The sequence below is a fragment of the Callospermophilus lateralis genome, chromosome 1 (assembly GCF_048772815.1).
Source record: "Callospermophilus lateralis isolate mCalLat2 chromosome 1, mCalLat2.hap1, whole genome shotgun sequence".
Lineage (NCBI taxonomy): Eukaryota > Metazoa > Chordata > Mammalia > Rodentia > Sciuridae > Callospermophilus > Callospermophilus lateralis.
The window spans coordinates 207,486,602-207,511,469 of record NC_135305.1 but is presented as its reverse complement, the minus strand read 5'-3'; the positions used below and the strand labels follow the sequence as shown (position 1 = coordinate 207,511,469).

Here is a 24,868-nt window from a genome sequence, read left to right as displayed (position 1 = left end):
GTCAGCTTTTCACTGCTGTAACCAAAAGACCTAAGGAGAACAATTTTATGGGGGAACAGTTTATTTGGTGCTCATTTTCAGAGGTCTGAGTCCATAGACAGCCAACTCCATACCTCAGATGAGGCAGGACATTATGGTGGAAGGGTGTGGAGGAGGAAAGCAGTTCAGGATATGGCCATCATATTTTGTCCCGGCTGAGAGACACCTCCTCTAGTCATACCCTGCCTGCCTACAGATTCCACCCATTTGAATCCCTGTTGAGATTAAGGCACTAAGACTCAACCCAATCATTTCCTTTCTTTTTTGGTGGGGTAGGGTGAAAACCCTGAGGGTTTAAAGCAGAGTTGCTTATCCATATCCCTGGCCCTTTTTTATTTTGAGATAGTTTCTCCTTAAGTCCTTGGGGCCTTGCTAAATTGTTAGACGATGGTCTTGGACTTGCAATCCTCCTGCCTCAGCCTCCGGAGTCACTGGGATTACCATCACACCCCACTCAGTCATTTTACTTCTAAACTTTCTTGTGTTGTCTCACATGAACTTCTGGGGACACCTCATATCTACATTTTAACTGGTACCTTTGTAGTAGCAATGGTTATAATAATAAGTCACCTCTTAATGATAGTGATTACTATGTTTTTTTACTTCAATCTGTGCTAGATTCCATAACTAGGGTAGTCTTTGGGAAATATAACTATTTATGTCAATGTCCTTTTTAAATTTTTTAAACAATTCCCTGTTATACTGTTAAAATTCAATTTGTTTTTCTTAATTGGCTTGCATGCCATGGCATAGTCTGATCTCCATTTATTTCTGCATTATCACCTCAAGCCATTCTAGTTTAGTAGCGGTTATCTTCTGCTAATGCACACATAACACACACACACACACACACACACACACACATAAACTTACACTGATTCATAAAAACACTCTTCTGTTTTAGATGTCTCTTCCCATTTGACTTTCATCCTTTCCCCTAGGAAAATGATACCTCTTCTAAAATAAAGTATCTGCTTGTTTTCCCCACTTTTACAATTTTTGTTTCTAGGGTTTTTTTTGTTGTTGTTGTTTTGTTTTTGTTACGCCAAAAGACAGCCTAAAAAAATTAGTTAAAAACTTAAGTTGTTCTTCTCCATGGAAATTTTTTGCAAACAATGAAAGATTTATGAAATCTGAAGAGAAGTAGAGTACGACAGCATTTACTCTGCCCTTTTTATATGCCCTCATAACATCTTTTTAATCTTAGCAAATAACATTCCACAATAGTAAATTGAATGAAGACAGACAACTTCTGTCTTGGCCACTCAAGTCTTCCCAGTATTCTACTTCCTAGGTGCCATGACGAGCCTAGTTTGTAGTTTGACACTTTATAAGTATTTGATTGGAAAAGTGAGGAAAGTCCATCTCTTTCCATGGTACCACACTTTTTGAGTCCTTAGTGTATTATGTGTTTGATAGGTGGTCAGAAAATATTTGTGTGTCATGTAATCTTTTCAACCCTGTGAAATAGGTGGTGGTGGGTGTTGCGGGGGGGTTGTTTGTTTGTTTGTTTTTGGAGACATGGTCTCATTAAGTTGCTGAGGCTGGCCTCCAACTTGACATCTTCCTACCTCAGCCTCCTGAGTTGCTGGGATTATAAGCATGTGTCACCATCTCCTCACCCCCACCCCGTGGTATTTTTATCACTATATATTATAAACAAAGAAGCTCATGATGCTGTGACTTAGTTTTTGAATGACATCTGAAAAGTGACTCAGGTATTCTAATTTAAATTCCGTATTTTTCTACTCCCTTTTCTGACCCAAATGAGAGTGATTTCTTTGTCTATAGTAGGCAGCTTATGTAGTCTTTTTACATTGCACTTGCCATTTAGAAACTTTAATAAGTCTGAATTCATCCTGTACCAGCCATTTTAGTGTTTTGTTGATATGTTTTTTTTTTTTTCTTTAAAGCTGCAAAAATTTTCAACCTGTGATATGTGATTGACTATCAAGAGATTTTTTTAACTTCTGAAATCACATGCAAGATTGTGGGTCTTTCTGGGGTGAGGGTCAATAATATGAGCAACTTCTCTAACAGGAGAAGAGTGTGTGTGTGTGTGTGTGTGTGTGTGTGTGTGTGTGTAATGGGAGAGGATGAACTGTGGTCCAAAAAGTGTTTTCTGAATGGTTTGGACATCTGCAGGGTTCCTACTCTTTTTTTTCCAAAAAAAAAAATTTTTTTTAAGATGGACACAATATTTTTACTTTGTTTTATTTATTTATTTATTTTTATGTGGTGCTGAGGATTGAACCAAGTGCCTCAAGTAGGCAAGCACTCTACTACTGAGCTATAAATACCCAGCCCCTCCTACTCTTAACTTTAGGGTTGGCCTAACTAGTGTAACATGTAACTTTGGGGAAGTTGCTTTGAGGGCAGTGATGATTTTGAAATGTTGAGGAGAAATCTTAGTTGTGGATTTAATTTGTCTAGAAAATAGAAATATGAAATTGGAGAAACATTTAATGAAAACCTTAGTAATTCATCATTGGTTACTGTTTTGCATGAAAGTACTTTCCTTTTTCTGCTACTAGACATGGGGGGGCCTTGAAAGTAGGAATTGTGTTAGGTTGACTTTCATGCTTCAGCCTTAGACTACACCCACCAGATAGATGTGTGTGGAATAAAAACATTGCTAAGAGAGATTCTTTGAATTGTAATTAAGATGAGCAAGACTAAGCCAGGTGTGGTGATGCACACCGGTAATCCCAGCAGCTCTGGAGGTTGAGGCAGGACAAAGCAGCCTCAGCAATTTAGCAGGGCTCTAAGCAATTTAGTAAGACCCAGTCTCAAAACACAAAAGGGTTAGGGATGTGATGTGGTGGTGGTGGTGGTGGTGGTGGTGGTGGTGGTGGTGTGAGTGCACCTGGGTTCAATCCCTGGTACAAAAACAAAACAAAGGGTGGGAGAACAAGTTTAAACTGAATAATAGTGAACTGGGAGGTCTTTTTTCTTTTCTTTTCTTTAAGATATGGCACTTACTGAAGAATAGCATTTAGAAGTTGCTTCATGAGTAGCCAGGTCTTCACCTGGAATATACTCAATGTACAAGAGTCTTGACACTATGCCTTTTTTTTTTTTTTTTTTAATATTTTAGTTAGACACAGTATTTTAGTTAGACCTTTATTTTTATGTGGTGCTGAGGATCGAATCCAGCTACTGCTGAGCCACGACCCCAGCCCCACCTTTTTCATTTTTAGTTTTTTAAGGTAGGCCATTTCAGCTCATATGATATAAAATTTAGAAGGCCTACAGTTAAATGTTTCTTTCCATCCACATCCCCTGTCATTTTCCTTAGAGGCAGTTAATACAACTAATTTCTTGGGTAGTCTTCCAGAAATGATTTATGCATAGTAAGCATATATATTTTGCCTTTAAAAAAAGAAAAAAAAACCCAAACCTGACAGCTTATTCAGCTTTTTGGTTTTGGGGGGGGGGGTCGGGGGAAGGTACTGAGGATTGAACTCAGGGGTATTTGACCACAGAGCCACATCCCCAAGCCCTATTTTGTATTTTATTTAGAGATAGGGTCTAACTTGTGTTGCTAAAACTGGCCTTGATTTTTTAATCCTCCTACCTCAGCCTCTAAGTGTCAGTGATTAGAGGCAAGCACCCCACACCTGGCTTCTGCTTTCATATTTTCTCTCCTTATCCTCTCCTATTGGTTTTTGACTGCTCTTCAAGCTGTGAAAGAGGCACTGCATTCAAAATAAGTATTTTATTACACAACAGATAATCTGATCATCTGTATGATAAAAGGTAGAAAAGTTATTTTACTCTCATTGTAAATTATTTTATTCTCCTAAGTGTGTTTAGCTCAGGAACAGTCTAAATCAGTGTTTACATTTTTCCTTTCCAGGGCCTTGTGTATACTAGGCAAGCACTATACCAGAGTTATATCCCAGCTCTCAAAAAAAGATTTCTTATAAGTTGTTTCATAAATTTCTAGCAGCTCATTTTTTACGTCTTTAAAAAGTTCTACAGGGCTGGGGATGTGGCTCAAGCGGTAGCATGCTTGCCTGGCATGTGTGAGGCCCGGGTTCGATCCTCAGCACCACATACAAAGATGTTGTGTCCGCCGATAACTAAAAAAAAAAAAAATTAAAATTCTCTGTCTCTCTCTCTCTCTCTCTCTCTCTCTCTTTTTTTTTTTAAGTTCTACATTGTGTTAATGAACTTTTCAGTGAGTGCTTTTTGAGACTGCTATAAGAAAACATTCCACTTTAGTAGTATATAACATGTTCAAGTGTTTGAGAAACAGAAACTAATATGAATCAACTATAAAGACTTTCCTCTCTGCCTACTTTTCTCTGTATACCTTCTCTTTTGGCAGTCTCCTATAGTACCACAATGTAAGGCATTGTTTCTTAAGACTTGCCCAAATTGTAGGTCTCTTGATTTAGCCTATTTCTTGTATTTCACATGTATATTTTCAGCTTTCTGTGGGCTCTGTCCTGCAGTTGCTGTTCAGATTCAACCACAAAATCTTCTTTCAAACCAGGCACGGTGATGTTTACCTGTAATCCCAGTAGTTTAGGAGGCTGAGGCAGGAGGATTGTGAGTTCAATCCCAGTGGTTTAGGAGGCTGAGGTGGGAGGATTGTGAGTTCAAAGCCAGCCTCTGCAATTTAGTGATACTCTGTCTCTAAATAAAATATTAAAAAAAGGGATAGGGTTGAGCAGTGGTTGAACACCCCTGTGTTCAGTCCCTGGTATGTACAAACAAACAAAAAACAAAACCAAAACTTATCTCACAAGCTGGTTCTTCATTTTAAAATATTCAGTTGAATAATAGCTTTGCCTGTTTTTTTTTTTTTTTTTTTTAAGCCACATTCAAAACATTTATCTCTTTTAGTTAAAATTACTACCGCTAACTATAGCAATATCTGAAAATACAGTTTTCAGATAACTAAGCTTTCCTCTTAGGGATAGTTTTTTTTTTTTTTTTTTTTTTTTTTTAAAGAGAGAGTGAGAGAGGAGAGAGGGAGAGAGAGAGAGAGAGAGAGAATTTTTAATATTTATTTTTTAGTTATCGGCGGATACAACATCTTTGTTTGTATGTGGTGCTGAGGATCGAACCCGGGCCGCACGCATGCCAGGCGAGCGCGCTACCGCTTGAGCCACATCCCCAGCCTTAGGGATAGTTTTGTTGGAAGATTATTTCCAAAATTATGATAGCTTTGAATACCTTCTTCATATTTTTTGATAGTGTTGTTTTAAATGAAACTTTCAAAGCTTTCTCTCTTAAATGTCCAGTTGTTGAATTTTGGTACTTGTATGTGTTATTAATATGGGCTGGATAATTCATTTACATTTACTTTTCCAGAGTTTTCCCATCATTCAGAGTGGTTAAGTCTTCTAGCATGGAACAGTACACACTGTTGACAATTATGAGGTACATAGCTCTGTAGCTCAGTGGTAAAGCATGTAGTTAGCATGAAGGAGGCCCTGGGTTTAAAAAAAAAAAAAATTTATTGTTGCATTATTTTCTAGCTTACAGTGTCTTACTGTTGAAGTCTGATACTATTTTGATTTGTTGTAGTAGGATCTCTGAGGTCTAAGCAATTTTCTTGAATTTTTTTTTGATACTTTCTTCCTTTCAGTTTTCTTTCGCTTTCTGAAATTTTTCATAAAAGATGTAGAACTTTTTGTAGCGATCCTTTAATTTCATTTACATAAACACACACACACATTTTTTTTAGTTGTAGGTGGACATAATACCTTTATTTATTTATTTATTTTAATGTGGTGCTGAAGATCAAACCCAAGGCCTCATACATGCTAGAAGAACATTCTACCACTAAGCCACAACTCCAGACCCCCTAATTTTCATTTTTAATCTCCCATTTTTCCAATTTTTTTTGTGTTCTGCTTTCAGAGAGACTCTTAATCTTCTTTTTTTCTATCCATACAATCCAAAATTTACTCTTCTTTGCTCAGAATCATGAGAAAGAAGAAAGATTCAGAAAATGTGTGAGTTAGGCAAAAAATTTTAAATTACCTGTACATTCACTACCTGTATATAATTAATAGTCTTAGATCTACAAATGGGTTTGTACTTTTTTTTTATTCTTCCACTGTTATTTTACAGGATTTCAGAGTGGAGTTGGGATAAGTATGTGTATTTCTATATTGTGTTTTATTTTTCATCTCTTCTTGTGAACAATTCCTACTGATCCTTTAAGACAACACAAATATCTACTTTCTTTAGATCATGTTTTCTAGTCCTCACTCCAAAGGTGCAAATCAGCTTTTGTATCCCTCTGTTACATTTCTCTTAATTGTTTTATACATACCTATCATAAGATAATGCATATTTACTTTCTCTGTTTTCTTAGTGTTTGTGAGGGAATAGAAGAACTGGTTAAGAGTGTGTGCTTTGGACAGACACAAATCTAGTCATGGGTCTTAGGTCCAGTATATAACTCATTGCTAGGATAATTACTTTACCTCTCTTATCCTGTTTTCTATGTATTGTAGATATAATAATAAGAGTATATGAGAGCTGTGTATGGTGGCACACATCTATAATTCCAGTGGCTCAGGAGGCCAAGGCAGGAGGATCACTAGTTCAAAGCCAGCATTAGCAACTTAGTGAGGCCCTAAACAATTCATTGAGACCCTGTCTCTAAATAAAATACTAAAAAGGTCTGGGGATGTGGCTCAGTGGTTATGTGTCCCTGGGTTCAAACATCAGTACCAAAAAAAAAAAAAAAATGAGTATATGAGAATATATAGGACCTGGGACAGAGTAAGCGCTCTCAGACATTCTGATTGTTAGTCTGCAAACTCCTTGATGGCAGGTAGTATTTATCTCAAACATCCAACATATAGCAGAGTCTATTCCTAGTAGACATCCGTAGCACTCAAGCTAACACTAATATTATAGTTGATTAGTATTATAGTTGATACTCAAATCTTTGTTGCATAGATAAGTAAGCCCAGTTTCCACAGGTAGCCATCATAGAACTCATGCTCTTTTTATGTCCACATATTAAAAACATCTTCACTCACATTTTCATATTTTAATAGAGAATATTGGTTGGATTGGTGTTATGTAATCTTATCATTGATTCTATGTGTATCAAATAATCCAAAGATTTATTTTGAGTCTTTGACTAAAGGGGAGAGATTGGTCAAAGGAAGCTGTTTTAAACATGTTGCAGAGGCTCATTTATTACCCTGACCCTGGAAGTATAGTACAGAACATTTTTGTTATAGGGGAGGCCTCTGATGTTCTTTTCAGGATGAGAGTGATCAATGGTATAGGATGAAGAGATTGATGGTATAGTGATAAAAGGCATGGGGTATGTGTAATACTTTGAGTTTATATAGCATTGTGGGTAATTTCTATACAACAGAAGTAGAATTTCACTTGTTGGTCCATTTCACTAGTCATGGAGTATATGGATTATCTGCCAGGCACTTTTCTCAGTTCCAGAGATACAGCAAAGAATAAGGCAGTCTTGGCTTGTAACAATTATAGCTTGAGTGTATATGGAGGGTGGGAGGGAGAGGAAGAGAGTTTACATGTTAGTTGGGAGAAGCACCTAGACACTAAAGAAATAAGAGGATGATAGTTGAGTGATTGTACATTGAAGATTACTGTGAATGGAGCCAACTCAGATAATCATTTTCTACAGTGGAATATAATCTATGGGTGTGACATTATTCCTAATAGACATCCATAGCACTTAAGCTAACACTAATATTATTAGTGATAGCATTGGTGATTTAATACTTACCTTTGGAAAACTCCAGTTGGATTTTCAGAGCTTTAATCTCCTAGATAATAAGTTTCTAGCTTAAATTTTGTATCCAGCTTTGACTTTATAATGAGGAGGATCAATCACATTAGCCACTCTAATGGTTTGGGTTCCCCAAAATATTGTTAGGCACATAGTGAGTAGTCAGTAGTAATCATTTATTTTGTGAACATCAAAATACATTTTCGGCTTAGTAGATGATCTAAAATTTTTTGCAGGGTGGTGATGTTGGGCATTGACCTGGGACCTCATGTTTAACACTGAGCCATATCCCCAGCCTTGATCTAAATTTTTGAAGTAAGAATTTTTATTTATTTATTAAGTGCCGAGGATTGAACCCAGGGGCTTAACCACTAAGCTACGTCCCCAGCCCTTTTTAAGACAGGGTCTAGCTAAGTTGCTTAGGGCCTTGCTAAATTGCTTAGGCTGGCTTTGAATTTGTGATCCTTCTATCTCAGCCAACCAAGCCGCTTTGATTATAGGAATGTGCCACCATGCCTGGTTGGAAGAATTTTTGAGAAGCATTTCTTATGGCACAGTTTCTGCCACCACAGAATGGGTCCCCAACTTGAGGGCTGTACAATATATTACTTCAGACATTTGTAATGAACACTCTTCATATCAAGATCTTACACAATCCCACGCTACTTGGGAGGCTGAAGTAGAAGATTGCAAGTTGGAGGATAGCTTGGGCAATTTAGCAAAACCCTGTCTCAAAGTTAGAAAATGCTAGGGATGTAGCACAGTGGTAGAGCACTCACCTAGCATTGTGGGGCCCTGGATTCAATCTCCAGTAGTTACCTCATAGGGTTGTTTTGAAGCTCAAATAAGATAATACATTTTAAAATGTTTAGAATCATGCAGGCAAACAGAGAAGTGCACAAGTAACTTGTAACAATCATTACCTAATCATTCTATTAGGTAATTTGTCAGTATACATATAATTTTGAAATTTTTAAGAATTTGCATTCTTATCTGTATGGTCCATTTTTGCCATTTTCAAAAGAAATTGAAAATTGTATCTTGACCTTTCCTCAGTTGTGTGACATGGATTATTTCTCATTTTCCACAAATATTGCTAGAACCAATGATAATGTGAGGGAAGGAGTTCTTTAATTTTTGGGGAGTACATTCCCCAAAATGAATCACCAGATCTCTTAAGTGTAGTTAATATTACGAGACTACTGTGAAAAGGACAATATCATGTTATGAACCTTTGAGAAGATGTGTGAGTTTGTCATTACCCTACTTGGCATTACCTTACTTGTTATTACCCTACTTGGATATCCAAGAAGGGTAGTAACATGTTGTGCCGAAGCATTACTTGATGGACTAGAATAGTATGGAATTATCAGAGCAACAAAGCGGGTTCTAGGCTTTAGAACCACACAGCAAGAAAAGGTACCTCCAGTCTTAAAAAATAGTTCACATTTCTCAAGATCAATTTTAGTACAGTATTGGATGCCATTTCAGGAGCATTAGTAATTTAATACTTACATTTTCTATTTTTTGTAATAATAACATTGTGAAAGTAGATGTCACATTTGGCTGTTAGTGAAGTGGATTGTGTATTTATAGAAAAATAGTCTGTATGGCAGGAATTATCTTTATCATGTTTTTTTTTGAAATATTTTTATGTAACTAGGTTATTGCTACTCTTTTCTTTCTAAAGTAGGGATGGTAGGTGAAAGAACATTCAATAAAATAACTGTTTTGATTTTTATTAGGAATGCATATGCAGAAGGCATGTAGAAATTAGAATTCTCAGGAAGTGTGTTCTTGCAGAAATGCCCCTGTCACTAAGTCTGCTACTTTGCTGGTGAAATCATACAAACCTGGTAGATGTAAAATATAAATATTGTGTGCTACATATTTTTGTTTCTAAGAGGCCAGGATCTATTTTTATTTGAAGCCAAATATAAGTCAAATTTTGGAGAATAATTAAAAACCAGACTGTTCCTTCCCATTTCTTTGTCATATGAAATTAGTTACAAAGCAATCACCACTTTCACCCCAGACTAATCAACCTTCTTCGGGTTTATTTTTTTGCAGGAGGTATATCGAATTCCAAAGAAAAGTCAAACTGAAAAGGACAGTACAGGTAGGTATTCAGAGATACTCTATGTATGACTTTATAAATATTATTTCAGTATATGCAAGGGTAACTGATAAGTACTTAAGCTTTTTTGTTTTTGAAACCAGACAATACATAATTAGGTAAATTAAATATTTAAAATTTAGAAACTTGAACTTTTATTGTTTCTTAATGACTTTTTGCCAAAGGAAATTTCCCTGATACTGCCTGTGTGTGTGTTGATACTGTTCTGAAAGTAAGTCATGGTCTTTCAGTATCTTTTATCTGTTCATTGTTTCTCTAGGAGGTTCATTCTTAAACCTGTACTCCTAGAGACCTGTGGAAGAATGTTTAGTTTTAGATATTTTTACACAAAATCTGATGTGTATATTTACTTTCCTGGGGAAAGCTCAAAATGTTTTGAGACTTCTAGAGGAGTCTCAAAAAGGTTGAGAATCATTGTTACATAACAGATAACAGGAAAGCTATGGGAGTCTGGTTTCTGTTTTTTACCACTTAATTATGTCTCCTAGAACCTTTCTGGGGGAGTAAAGTAATGAGCTCAATCATTGATTTCTTGAATTCCTCTAGCACTGGTCCATAAATAGTGTTATGAAGCCATTGTGAATGGCATTTTGTTTGTTTATTGTTTTCTTTTACATATTTTAAAATCCTACTACTTTGTTCATAAACCTCTACTTAGGGCTCTAGGCAATATTGGTTGGCAAAACAAGTGGCATGCTATAGATTTGATTATCAGAGGCTACTTCTCTAGACTCACTGAGTTGAAACCATTGGCAACACGGATGAAACAAATACCTATGAAAGTTTTCCCCCAATAGTTTGCCAATATCTAGAGTGGTGTGGCCCTGTAGGAGAAGCAGAGGCAGGTCTTTAATGGATAACTATAATCTTTACAGGGAACAGCTTTTATGTGGTAGCTTCAGTCTCTCCCTCACATAGAATCCCCTATTTCAGTCTTATATTTAAGGAAATGCTTATAATATAATACAAACCTGGTTCCACCCTTTATGTCACGCAGTTAAAGCTTAGAACCCTTAAAATTCAGAAGAATTGTGAAGTATTTTGGGAAATACATAGTGTAGTTCAATCTTTGTTTTATAATACGAGGAATTCAGCCTGAATAAATGGAATGATTTCTCTGTCTCACATATTCTAAGGCAGAAGTCGGAATAACTTTATCATGTGACCCAGCAATTCCACTTCCAGGAATGTACCTAAGAGAAATGAAAATATGTCCAAAGGCTTGTGCATAAATGTTCACTTGTGTGACATTATTTATGATTTATTATTAATAGCCAGGAGTGGAAACAACTCAAATTCTACCAACAGAAAAATGGATAAACAAAATGTGGTACACACTCTCAGAATAAAATAGAAAGGACTGGGGGGTATAACAGCTTAGTAGAGCACCCTTGGGTTCAATCCCCAATTGTTTGGGTGGGGGCGGAGAAGAACAGTTAACACAGTCTGATAATAATACAGACACAGAGCAATCGTGTATAATAGCAGTCAGTTTGTATTGAGAGTGTTCAATTGTGTCTGAAATGTTCAGTGGTCAGATTGAGAAAGGTGAGAAACTAGTAGGCATGGTTAATGAAAAATAGTACTCAGTCAATGTTGAGAAACAACAGTCATGGAATTTAGAAAGTGAAGATAGAGCATGAACCATTCTAGATAAGGAAACAATGAAGAAGCTTAATATTATCAACTTGGAATGGGAAGCTGTTATCTTTGCTTTGCGGATGTGCCCATTTGGCTTTGATAACTTCTTAAGTTAGCACCTATGTCTGAAATATTTTATTTTAATAGTAGTTCATAAAGAGTTGTCTAATAACCTTTTTAAAAAAGTTAATTAAACTTATGCTAAGCATGTCAGGCTTCTTTTCTATAAATTATAAATATAGAGTGTTATAGGGCCAGTTGTAGGCTTTTTACATTTTAAGCTGACAAGCCACTGCCTTGATAAAGGTAACAGGAACATTTTGCATGCATATACTCACTGAATGTTAGACATGTTAAAGACTTGGACTGAGTCTTTTGTGGGGAAAAGAAGAAAAAGGCATTCATGGAAGAGAGTTAAGTGCAGTGAACACATAAGACTTTTGTCTCACCCAAATTCAGTACTAGGTAGATAAGGGAAGGGTCGATAGGTCTGTTTATTGGATACAAGTTTAATTATACTGTTGCTATACTTTTATAAAAAAATTTATACAGTTGATGTACTTTTATAAAGTTTACCAAGTAAACTTTTTGAAAACTTTTTTTCTCTTAGTAACTGAACGAGGAAGGGATGCTGTTGGCTTTAGAGATCAAACAGCTGCCCCAAAGACTCCTAATAGGTCAAGAGAGAGAGACCCAGATAAGCAAACTCAAAATAAAGAGAAAAGGAAACGAAGGGGCTCCCTCTCACCACCCTCTTCTGCCTATGAGCGGGGAACAAAAAGACCAGATGACAGGTAAGTGACATGAGTTTTTTTCTCGTTTTGGGGGCAAGACAGAAAGTACCCAAGTCAAATGCAGTCATCCCTCCAAATCTGCTTATTACTTTGGACCCAATGGCTTTTGGAATTAGTACTTTCTCTTGATGAATGAGTATAAAATTTTACTGATATAAATCTTAAGACAGATTCTCTTTTGTTTGTAATAATAGATGTAAAAAGTTAGTAGAGTTTTGGTACTTGAAAAGTTTCTGTTTGACACATAAATGCCATGTAGAGAGCCAAAGCTTTGTTTTTTTTTTTTTTTTTCCTTAAGGGAAATGAAAGTTGGTAAGAGGTAATGCTTCTAAAGCAATAGCAATTCTTCAGAAGTCAGGCCTTTGCCAGGCACTGTGACACATGCCTATGATCCCAGCAACTTGGGAGACTGAGGCAGGGAGGATTGCAAGTTTGAGCCAGCCTCAGCAATTTAGCAAGACCCTGTCTCAATAAAGGACTGGGTATGTGACTCGGTGGTTAAGCACCCCTTTTACCAAAAAATGAAAGAAAAAATTAGGACTTGATTTTCTACTGACTCTCATACCATACCAATCAAAATACTGATTTGAAAATATCAGAGGAAAAAAAAAAGGGCATTCCAGAGTCCTTCTCTAGAAAAAATAAAAAGGAGTGGGAATGTTGCTTAGTGTTAATTGTTAAGTGCCCATGGGTTTAATCCCTAGTACCAAAATAAATAAATAAAAATTTTAAAATAATAAGAAAAAAATACCAGAGACTCTTGTACTGGTAGAGAAACAAAGCACATAACCATCCATTGAGGGCTAGAAAACAGTTATTCCAGAGAAGTTCTCTTTTTTAAATTGAATTTTCTTTTTAAAATACTGACATATGATTTTCATATACTACAGCTGCCAGAAGTCTTAATTTGGGCTCATAGTGGCTCACTGTGATTTGAATTTATATTCCCCTAATTACTAAATAGATTGAAATATGGAATGCTTCATGAATTTGCATGTCATCCTTGCACAGGGGCCATGCTAGTATTCTCTGTATCATTCCAATTTTAGTATGTGTGCTGCCAAAGCAAGTACTAGGATGAATATCTTGTCATGTGCTTTTGGATATTTCTGTGCAGTCCTGCCTCACTCCAGCAAGTTTTCATATATATCTGTTTCTTGGCTGTTAATGACTCTCACTTATTCGAAGTTTTAGTACGAAGCAGGTCAGTCTTTCTACCCAGACCTTCTTGATTTTCTTCTAGGATATCTTGTTTTTGCTCAAACTTTTACTCTTCCTTAGAATCTGCTTGTTGCCCTACGCCTTAAACAAAATTAAAAATTAAAATTAAAAAAGGGAAGAATTCTATGGAGACTTGACATAATTACAATTTTGAATATTCCTATCTCTGTCTGGTTAGGTCTTCTTTAATACTTATTTGTTTATTTGGAACTGGGAATTGAACCTAGGGATACTCAATCACAGAGCCACATCCCCAGCCCTTTTAAAAAAATTTTGAGACAGGGTCTCCCTAAGTTGCTCAGGGCCTTGCTAAGTTGCTGAGACTGGCTTTGAACTTGAGACCCTCCTGCCATAGCCTCCTGAGCCACTAGAATTACAGGCATGTGCCACTGTACCCAGCTTCTGTACTATTTAATTTATTTTTGATTTTTTGTAGTTGTAGGTGGACAGAATGCCCCTATTTATTTGCTTATTTTTATATGGTACTGAGGATTGAACCCAGTGGCTTACACATGTGAGGCAAGTGCTCTGCTACTGAGCTACAGCCCTAGCCCTTCTTTAATATTTTTTATATATATTTTTTAGTTGTAGTTGGACACAATATCTTTATTTTTATGTGGTGCTGAGGATTGAACCCAGTGCCTGTCATACGTGCAAGGCGAGCTGTCTCCCTGTGAGCCACAATCCCAGCTCCCTTGTTAATGTTTTTTAATAAAGGTTTTCTTTAATTAAATGTATAATTTTCTCAAAAAAGACTTACATATATTTGAGGTGTATTTCTTTCTAGGAATCTTAATTTTTTGTTAGCTTTTTGGTTTGCTAGTGGTATTTAGATACTCAATTTACTTTCACATATTGGTGACCATACAGAACTTAACTCATTTCAATAATTTGTGTGGGGTTTATCTCCCACCTTTTTAATCTTTGTATGTCAACACTTCATATTATTGGAATTTTTCTTTTTTCTTTCTGATCTTTATACCTTGTTCTTATGTTTTGCTAGCAATACAAATCACAGAATAATATTTTTTTATCTTGAGTTAATTTCCTTGGTAAGTTTGTTTCCTTTTTTTAGGTTTATTTTATTAGGCTTTCATAAAATTCTTAATTTGAGTGGATTCTCTTCTGATTTCCATTTTTATTTCCAATGTGTGTTTAAGTTTTTGGTTTTTTTTTTTTTTTGGCTAAATTTCTAACTTATTTATTGACTGTATGATACCAGTTTTTAATTTTATTTGTACTTGTTTTATAGTCTGTTTTAAATTCTCTTTTGTTTGATATTAATAGAATAGAAGCATACTGTCTCCTTTTTCTTTCAACCTGTATCTGATACTTTTATAACTGATTATAGTTTTTTAAATATATTGTGGCAATTCTTTAACTGGTGTTTCAGTTTAATAAAAATCTAAAATTAATCAATATCCTTAACACAGGTACTTAAAAAGTCTCTTTCTCTCTCTTTTGTTTGTTTGTACTGCTCACCCTCATTTTTAAAAACCAGCTTTATTTTATTAGCAGGTATAAATTCCTGCAAGTTTCACCATTGTAACAGCATACAGTAGCACATGAAAGTAATCTCAACTACTAGGGACACTGAGGCAGGAGGATCACAAATTCCAAAACCCTGTTTCAGAATAAAAAAACAAAAAGGACTTGGTTCAATCCCAGTACCATCCCCTGCCCCCCAAGAAAGATTGACCCTTGTAAGTGAATTCAGTGATTTTTGTCAAATAAACTCACATTATGTAATCATCACCAGTCATGATACAGAACACTTTGATCACCTCAAAAGATTGCCTATGCCCCCTTGTAGTTAGTCCCTCCCACATCCCTAATTCCCGATCTGCTTTCTAACCCTCTAGTTTTTTTGTTTTCCAGAATGTCATTTATGTGGTATTTTATAATATATAGCATTTCATCTGCCTTCTTTTATTCACCATATTGTTCATTTAGGTCACCCCTGTTGTTGTGTGTCTAAGTAGTATTCCATTGTTTAGAGGTTTATAAATTTTATCAGTTGATAGGCATTGGGATTATTTTTTAGCATTTCTGCTGTTGTGAATATTGGGGCCGTATCCTGATCTTCACAGTTGACACTATTCTTTGGTCTCCTGGCTTTCTTTACTGCTTTTGTGAAATTTATTATCTAATTGTTATTATATTTCAAAATAATCTGATATTTTGTTTTGGGTGTTGTACTGAATGTTATTTCTTCTTTTATCTGATTGGAATTCATTAAACTTTCTGAATATGAGGTTTATCTTCCAAGTTACTAATTCTCTTTAGAGCTAATCTCCTGCTTCACCATACTTTGGACCTGAGGGACCCTGAATTGAATGAGTATTGGATTGTTTCTTGGCTCATTACAGTTATGTTTTTCTTTTAAATTTCAGAATTTGTTGTTTTAGAATAGTCTGCACCCATAAAGAAGAAGGCTGCTATTGGGTATCTTTAATTTGGAGTTCTAAGATCTAAGAATAGAGATGAATTTATTTTCATTTAAGTATTGATTTTCTTGAGGTTTTGTGTGCAACACTCCTTAACTAATTTTGAATACGATTTTTAACCAGTGCCAAATGGAGTTGTTATGGTTAGTGGTTGAATAATGAATGGCATAATATCTAATAATGCTTTGATTACGTCCACAATTTAGTGACTAACTTTGTCTTCCACTTATTTTTTCATTCTAGATATGACACACCAACTTCTAAAAAGAAAGTACGAATTAAAGACCGTAGTAAACTTTCTACAGAGGAACGCCGGAAGCTGTTTGAACAAGAGGTGGCTCAGCGGGAGGCTCAGAAACAACAGCAACAGATGCAGAACCTGGGAATGACATCACCGCTGCCCTATGACTCTCTTGGCTATAATGCCCCTCATCACCCCTTTGCTGGCTATCCACCAGGTTATCCCATGCAGGCATATGTGGATCCCAGCAACCCTAATGCTGGAAAGGTGCTCCTGCCCACACCCAGCATGGAACCTGTGTGTTCTCCTGCTCCTTATGATCATGCTCAGCCCTTGGTGGGACATTCTACAGAACCCCTTGCTGCCCCTCCACCAGTGCCAGTGGTACCACATGCAGCAGCCCCTGTGGAAGTTTCCAGTTCACAGTATGTGGCTCAGAGTGATGGTGTGGTACACCAGGACTCCACTGTTGCTGTCATGCCAGTACCAGCTCCAGGCCCAGTCCAGGGACAGAATTATAGTGTTTGGGATTCAAACCAACAATCTGTCAGTGTACAACAGCAGTACTCTCCTGCACAATCTCAAGCAACCATATATTATCAAGGGCAGACATGTCCAACTGTCTATGGTGTGACATCTCCTTATTCACAGACAACTCCACCAATTGTACAGGTAACTAATTCTGGAACCTCTATTTCTGTCTTACAGTTTGTTATAGGATGTTAATTAAATCTGGTACAAGGGGAGAAATCCTGCCATTGATTGCTTATAGATATAGATGTTTATTTTTTTTCCAGTGCTAGAGATTAATTTTAGGGCCTCATGCATGCTAGGGCAAGTGCTCTACCTCTGAGCTATATATAACACCAGTCTCTAGAGCAATGATAATATACTGATTATTGCGTACACACACACACACACACACACACTATATATATATATATATATTAATTATCTGTTATGCAAAATATTGCTCCAAAATGTAAGACAACAACTAATTATTACTATCTTACAGTTTCTATGGGTCGGGAATTCAGAAGTAATTTAACTGGGTGGTTCTAGATCAGAATCTTCCATGAAATTTCAGTCAGGCTCTCAGCTAGAGCTTCAGTTATCTGTATATCATGAGTATGACATTTGGAGCAAATGTTTAATCAGAAAGTGATTTTCTCATTTTTTAACATACATCAGCGTAAAAGCTCAGTTTTATAGTGGTTTTGAGATATTAATAAGTGGCCTATTCTTAAAAAGTTATAAATAATTTCAAAAAATTGAGTGCTTAGACTATAATTTTTTACATTACACAGTGAAGTGATTCAAATATAATAAAATAATAGTGACTTCCCCCCCAGAAGTAGGGTAGAACAATGAGATTTTTCCTTCTACAACATACTAAACTTTGTTTTCTTTTGTAATTCACATTTTAAACATATTTTAAATCACATTTAAAAATATTTCTAGCTGTATTTATATTTGAAAAATAAGTTTTTATGTAATTTCAAGATGTTTGAACAGGCAAGACCATTTGCTACAGGATTTTTGCCAACAAATAAATTCAACAAATACATGATATTTGTATATGTCTTACAAATTATGTACATCTTCTGTAGTATTCCATTTGGACTGCAAACCAGTTTCCCCTTTTTGGTTTATATAAACCTAATAAGTACTTTAAAAAAAAAAAGTAGATATCACTATTATTGGTTTTGATGTTAGCATATGATTATTAACTAGCTTGAATAGAGAGAGATAAAATAATAGATCCCTAAAAAATGTTCATTAACAATGTATCTCCTGCTGGGTATGGTGATACATACTTGAATCCTGGTGACTCAGGAGGCTGAAACAGGAGGATTGCAAGTTCAAGGCCAGTCTTAGCCATTTAATGAGATCCTGTGTCAAAATAAAAAGGGATAGGGATTTAGCTCAGTGATAAAGCATACCTGGGTAAAATTCTTAGTACAAAAACAACAACATATCTATTAATGAATGTTGCAATGTTGTGTGATTACTAGTTCAATCACTGATATTATTTAATATCTTTTGCCATTTCCTTTGGGAATTATTTTCCTGTTTTATTCCTGATGGTAAATTATCATCCTTTAAACATATCTTTTGCATTTTAGAAACAGGTAGAATTTGGAGCCTCTTCTCATAAATTCAGGGCATGATGACCAAGCTAGATAATGTCATTTCAGTTTAGAAGTTATTTCATAGCTAACATTGGGAGCCAGTCTTTATGCTAGAGAAACCATATCTTTATTCTACAGTAATCAATACTCTTTAAAATTAAAATGTCTGCATGATGAGCCCTGCTTAACTATCCGATCATGTAAGACAAATTCTCTCCCTTTCCCCTGTAATGGGAATTAAACCCAGGGGTGCTTCACCGTATATCCCTTGTCCTTTTTTTTTAATTTTATTTTTAAAATTTTGAGATATCCAGAATATGTGATGCACCTGCCTCAGTCCCCTGTGTTGCTGGGATTATAGATGTGCATGACAACACACCTGGCTAGGTTATACTTTTTAACTTTTAAAACATTGTTTAATAATCTTTGCTGGTAGTACCCCTTTTGTACTGACTTCTAATTATCCTTGGGATATACATCAAGTATTGTTAAGTGTTTTTGATTTTACAAGTTCCTAGACTTTGGGATAGGAATTAGGTGGGGGTTAACTGTTTCTATAAGATATATAAAAAAAAATTTCGATCTTATGTTAAATATCTTAAAATGAAAGCAATTCATTCTAATAAAAGAGTAAATATGTACTTTTCTTCCTGAGCTTGTAATATTATTCTGTTGATAATTCAGCTGTAACATTGGATATGGTTTATTTTTTATGTAGATTAAGCTATTCCAGTATACTGTATCAAGTATTATTATTTTCCTTTTTCCTGTGTCCTCTCAAAAATTATTCATACAGCCCAGCGCACTGGCACATGTCTGTAATCCCAACACTCAGGGGGCTAAGGCAGGAGAAATTTATTGAAATTTATCAATTAAAAAAAGGAGGGGACCTATTTGGGGATTGGAAATGTAACCCAGTGGTAGAGAGCAGGAGGCCATGGATTTTATACACACACACACACACACACACACACACACACACAAATTACTAACTCACAATCCTTTTAGGTAACTACATTGGTCTTCTGAACTACCTTTGGGGGTTTTTTTTACTGATATCAATTAAAATTATTATGTTTTCTATTTGGAGTACTTATCAATTAATGCTTCTGGTAGAATCTCAGTACATAGGTTTAAAATCTACTCTTAAACACAGAATGTGTATCCATTAAACTCCTTGACACTCACCACCTCTTAATACAGCAAAGTTATTTTTCAAACTTCTTGTCACTTATTTTTTAAGCAGGATTTCTATGATTGAAAATAATCATAGAGTAGGTTTAAATCATAGACTTGGTACTTATTTCTATAGACTACAAAAAATAACAACAAAAACTAGCTTAAAATTTGATCATCATCTTACTTCCTATTCTAGGAATCACTTCTTTTAGCCATATCTAGTCATAACAACCTGTTATTACTAGTTGTTTGCAAAAAGGCTTTCTGCAAAGAGCAACGTGGAGCTTTTTCTTGAATATCACAGTAGAGCTTCTTCACTCTAGTCTCATTTGAAAGTGAAAAAATTGGATATGAGCTAAAAAAAAGTTTTCTGTTTCATATAATAAAGTGAAATCAAAGTAAATGAATAGGGATTTATTCAAAAAGACACTTTTGTGTTTGCAACAAAAGATTGTTTTACACATTTGAATCCAAATATACACAAGAAAAGTTTTTTTAAAATGTATGCATGAGCTGGGCTCAGTGGTGCATGCCTATAAAGCCAGACTTAGCAACTTAGTAGGCTCAAGTAAGGTACTGCCTCTAAATAAAATGTTTTTAAAAATGAAAGGGTTGGGATGTGGCTCAGTGGTTAAGTGCCCCAAGGTTCAAGCCCCGTGCCCCCTCAAAAAAGATCATGACAACTTGGAAGTCAGTTATTGCTTTGCTTTATTAGAGAAGTATAAATTTATAATTTCTTCATTTTATCTTTAGAGTTATGCCCAGACAAGTCTTCAGTATATCCAGGGACAGCAGATTTTCACAGCTCACCCACAAGGAGTGGTGGTACAGCCAGCTGCTGCTGTGACTACAATAGTTACACCAGGGCAGCCTCAGCCCTTACAACCAGTAAGAAATATTTCATTTGCTAAAACTCTCATTGGCTATCTACCTTGCCTTTTTGAAGGTTGTCATTGCCTTCTTCTTCTCCCCCTCTCCTCCCCCCTCCCCTCCCCTCCTTCCTCCTCCCCCTCCTCCCCTCCCCCTCTCTCCCTCTCCCTCCCCCTCCTCCCTCTCCCTCCCCCTCCTCCCTCTCCCTCCCCTCCCCCTCCTCCTGCTCCCTCTGCCCTCTGTTTTCACTTTATTCTTTGTATTTTATTTTATGTAGTCACCAATTTCACTTGATTTTCCTAAGAGTATGCACTCAACCATTCTGTCAAAAAAAACTTTTTAAAAAATTCTGTGAAATTCATTTGTTTTGATACACACACAAACACACACATACATATACATATATATAATCTCCTAGGATTCTTTTTGTTATTTACCATGACTCATGTTGTATTTTTAATCCTTGATGAATTTTTTCTAGACTGTCTACCTATTGGCATTTACTGAGTACTAGAATATGATAATAATCCATGGAGGCACCATGAACTAGGCTGGGGTTTAGAATTATGTGGCATATTTCACCGTATATGTTGTATAATTAAAGAACCTTTTGATAGTTTACAATATATATCAACAATTTTGGTGAAATCTTGAAGTATTATTGTTTGGGGATAAAATGGGAAATAAGAGGCTGGCATGGGAAGCAATTGAAAGACTAAACAGAAGAGTAACATCAAATTAGCAAATTTAGAACACTTGATAGTTCTGGGGAAGGTTCTTTTAGCAATCTGGCAAATAATGGTGACTTTAAACCATAGTTAGCAGAGATGGAATAAAAATAATTGTATGTGAAGCAATTGGAGAGTAATGCAGAGAGTACTTACAGGAGGTATTTGAGTACTTTCTCTGAATTGGGCCCTTCTAAACATTTTAAATATGAAAATTTCATTTCTGTTCTTATAAGCTGACATTCCAAATAAAGATGATAGTCATAATGAATAAGGTTAAAAGTAGTCAAGAGTTTAGTGTTATGGAAGGTACAGATAAAATCTTTTAGAATTGGGTGAGGAAAAGAATTGTTTTCAAGTGGAAGAAGAATTAGTAATTTAGTAAGTACCAAATGATTTGAAAATTCTTAAGTGGCACTGTTTTCAACTTTAAAAACAAGAAAAACAGTACTAAATATTGTACCCCGCTGATTACCTGAATGGGCTTTTAGATAGACCTCTATCTTCAAAACAAAAACAAAATATTGAAAAGCAAATGTGATAGCATGTTAATATTTATGCATTATGGTTTTTTTTTCCTGTACTTTTTTTCAGGTCTGAAATTTTTAACTATGCTTTTAAGATCTTAATGCTATATTTTGAAAAACATAAAAACCTTATAATCACTGTAATGTACTAAAGTGTTTCCCTATAATTCATTGTTGACTGTATTTGGAGATAAGGCCTTTAATGAAGAGTTATTTAAGGTTCAATAAGGTCATAAGGGTAGGGACCTATAATACAGTAGGACTGAGTGTTCATACAAGAAGAGGAAGTTAAAACAGGATGCTTCTAGAAAAAAAAATATGTGAGGACACTGCAAGAAGGCAGCCATGTACAAGCCAAGCAGAGAGACCTTGATCCTGGACTTCCAGTCTCCAGAACTGGGAGAAAATTAGTCTCTGTTGTTTATGCTACTCAGTTTGTGGTATTTTGCTATAGTAGCCCCAGAAGACTAATATAAACACCATATGAATTATATATACTTCGTTGTTTCTTTCGTGTAAGCCAATTAATGAATAATAATTTTTTTCAGCTTTATCTTTGTTCCAGCAGTTAAAGATGGAACCAGAGACCTCATACTCAAATAAAATGTGTCACTTTGAAGGAAACGTAGATCTTTGAACATCCTTGTTTTGTACATATTCCAAATACAGTCTGAGTGGGGTTAGGGTTTCAACATATGAATTTTTGGGAAACACTTCAGTTCCATTACAGTGATTATAATGTTTTTATGTTTTTCGAAATACAGCATTAAGATTATAAAAACAGGGGGCTGGGGTTGTGGCTCAGTGGTAGAGCGCTCGCCTAGTACAGGTAAGGCCCTAGGTTTGATCCTCAGCCCCACATAAAAATAAATAAATAAAATAGGAGTATTATAAAATTTCAGACCTACAGAAAAAATATAATGGATAAATATTTGCTTTTCAGACTGTTTTTTTGTTTTTGTTTTGAAGATGAAGGTCTATCTAAAAGCCTATTCAGCTAATCAGTTTTGAATATGGAAATCTATCTAAAATCCTATTCAGCTAATTAGTATGCTGAAGTTATATACCGTTTAATACTGTTTTTTTTTTAAAGTTGGAAAATACTGTTCTAGATGATAAGCTGCTAAATATTTTTTAATGTGATATCTTAAACGTGGTGAACTTGGAACCACTGCCAGTTCTGATAAATACCTGAAGCTCTTTTTTTTTCCTGAAGCTCTTAATATGTAATATCTTTATCCATTTCCCTGATTGCACCTTTCTTTTGCCCTTTTTTTTTTTTTAAAGAGGAACTATATATACATCTTTAAGTATTACTTAAGTGGGCTATTTTATATGATTGAACCAAATTGAAAGTGATGTCACTGATCAAAAACGTGTGTGTGTGTTTTTAGCCTGAAATGGTTGTGACAAATAATCTGCTGGATCTGCCACCCCCATCTCCTCCCAAACCAAAAACCATTGTCTTACCTCCCAACTGGAAGACGGCCCGAGATCCAGAAGGGAAAATTTATTACTACCATGTGATCACAAGGTAAGAGAGGCTATATGGGTATCCCCAAATCTGCTCATTCTTATTTGATGAAGCTGTCACAATAAGGGAGTTCTATTATTGGCTGCCCATTGTGCTGGAAGGCTAGTGAATTAATAGAATCATGTTTTAAAATGTATGTCAGACCTTAGATTTTAGCCTTTGTTTTTGATACACTTTTTCTTTTTTTTTTTTTTTCAATAGTTTTGTTTATTTTTATGTGGTACTGAGGATCGAACCCAGGGCCTTGAAGGTGCTAGGCAAGCGCTCTATCACTGAGCCACAACCCCAGCCCTTGATACACTTTTAATCTGTAAGACTCTTTTGGAGAAAACTAAGGGGTTTTAAAAAATGGCAGTGACTTCATCTAAAATTATACCTATCAGGGATCATGAGCAAAACCTCTCTGTAAAGGCCAGAGATATTTAGTGTCCAAGTAATTTTTTTTTGGTTACCAGGGATTGAATCCAGGAATTTTTAACCACTGAGTCACATTCTTAGCCCCTTTGTTATTTTTGATTTTGAGACAGGGTCTCACTAAGTTGCTTAGGGCCTTGAATTTGTGATCTTTCTACTTCAGCCTCCTGAGTCACTGGATTATAGGCATATGCCACCATGCCCAGTCTTCATTACTGTCATAATTATTCAATTCTGCTAATGTTGTATAAGCAGTTATAGACAATATATGTATATGGGTATGACTATGTTCCAGTAAACTTTGTAGAAACAGGTAGTAGAGTGGTAGAATAGCTTTGATCCATGGGCCATAGTTTGACAACTCGTATATATTTATATATGTGTGTGTGTGTGTGTGTGTGTGTGTGTGTGTGTGTGTATCTCTCCAAATTCATTAGGCTTATTTAAACAGATACAGAGTATTAAGAAGGAACTAAAGTATTAGACTACTACCCAGAGATAACCCCTTTAAATATCTTTGGACAGGGCTTGGGTGTAGCTTCTTGGTAGAGGGGGTACCTAGCATTTCTGAAGCCTTGGGTTCTATTCCCAGCAGCCCCACCCCCCCAAACTCTTTAGGTATATATTTTTATGTAGGTCTCTGAGCTTTTTTTATTGATATATAATCTTATGATAATTGTTATGATGCATGTTTTATAGTCTGCTTTATTTACTAATCTATTTTTTTAAATATTTTTTTTTTTAGTTATAGGTGGACACAATGTCTTTATTTTATTTTATATGGTGCTGAGGATCAAACCCAGTGCCTCAAGCCTGTATTTACTAATCTATTTTCCAGAACTTTTTATCAACTAATATATAGATATGTTATTAACTAGACATGGTGGTACGTGCCTATTATCCCAGTGATTCTGGTGGCTGAAGCAGGAGAATCACAAGTTTGAGGTCAGCTTGGACAACTTAGTGAGACTCTGGCTCAAAACAAAAAGTTCAAAAGAACTACATTAGAGCTAGGGTTGTGGCTCAGTGGTGGAACGCTTGCCTTGTACATGTGAGGCACTGGGTTTGATCCTCAGCACCACATAAGTATAAATAACTCTCTCCCACCCACCCCCAAAAAAGAATTACATTATATGCTTACTTATACTTTGTTGCAGTGTCTGCAAATCTTGCCCAGTGGTTTTTTTTTCCTTTAATTTTTTTTAGTATTGATAGAC

The 24,868-nt window shown here is 35.6% G+C and overlaps 1 protein-coding gene and 1 non-coding gene across 2 annotated transcripts in view; one reads left to right on the top strand and one right to left on the bottom strand.

The window, feature by feature from the left end:
• The window catches only part of Setd2 (SET domain containing 2, histone lysine methyltransferase), an 84,590-nt gene that overhangs the window by 39,658 nt on the left and 20,064 nt on the right, over window positions 1-24,868 (top strand). Inside the window, exons 11-15 of the mRNA XM_076844792.2 lie at window positions 9,857-9,905; window positions 12,175-12,358; window positions 16,270-16,939; window positions 20,332-20,466; window positions 23,098-23,237. Of these exons, the coding sequence (XP_076700907.1) occupies window positions 9,857-9,905; window positions 12,175-12,358; window positions 16,270-16,939; window positions 20,332-20,466; window positions 23,098-23,237 (1,178 nt within the window). The remainder of the gene's footprint in view (window positions 1-9,856; window positions 9,906-12,174; window positions 12,359-16,269; window positions 16,940-20,331; window positions 20,467-23,097; window positions 23,238-24,868) is intronic.
• LOC143384513 (U6 spliceosomal RNA) lies at window positions 13,325-13,431 on the bottom strand. Its single transcript, XR_013089351.1, has one exon. It is a non-coding gene; the product is annotated as a U6 spliceosomal RNA (small nuclear RNA).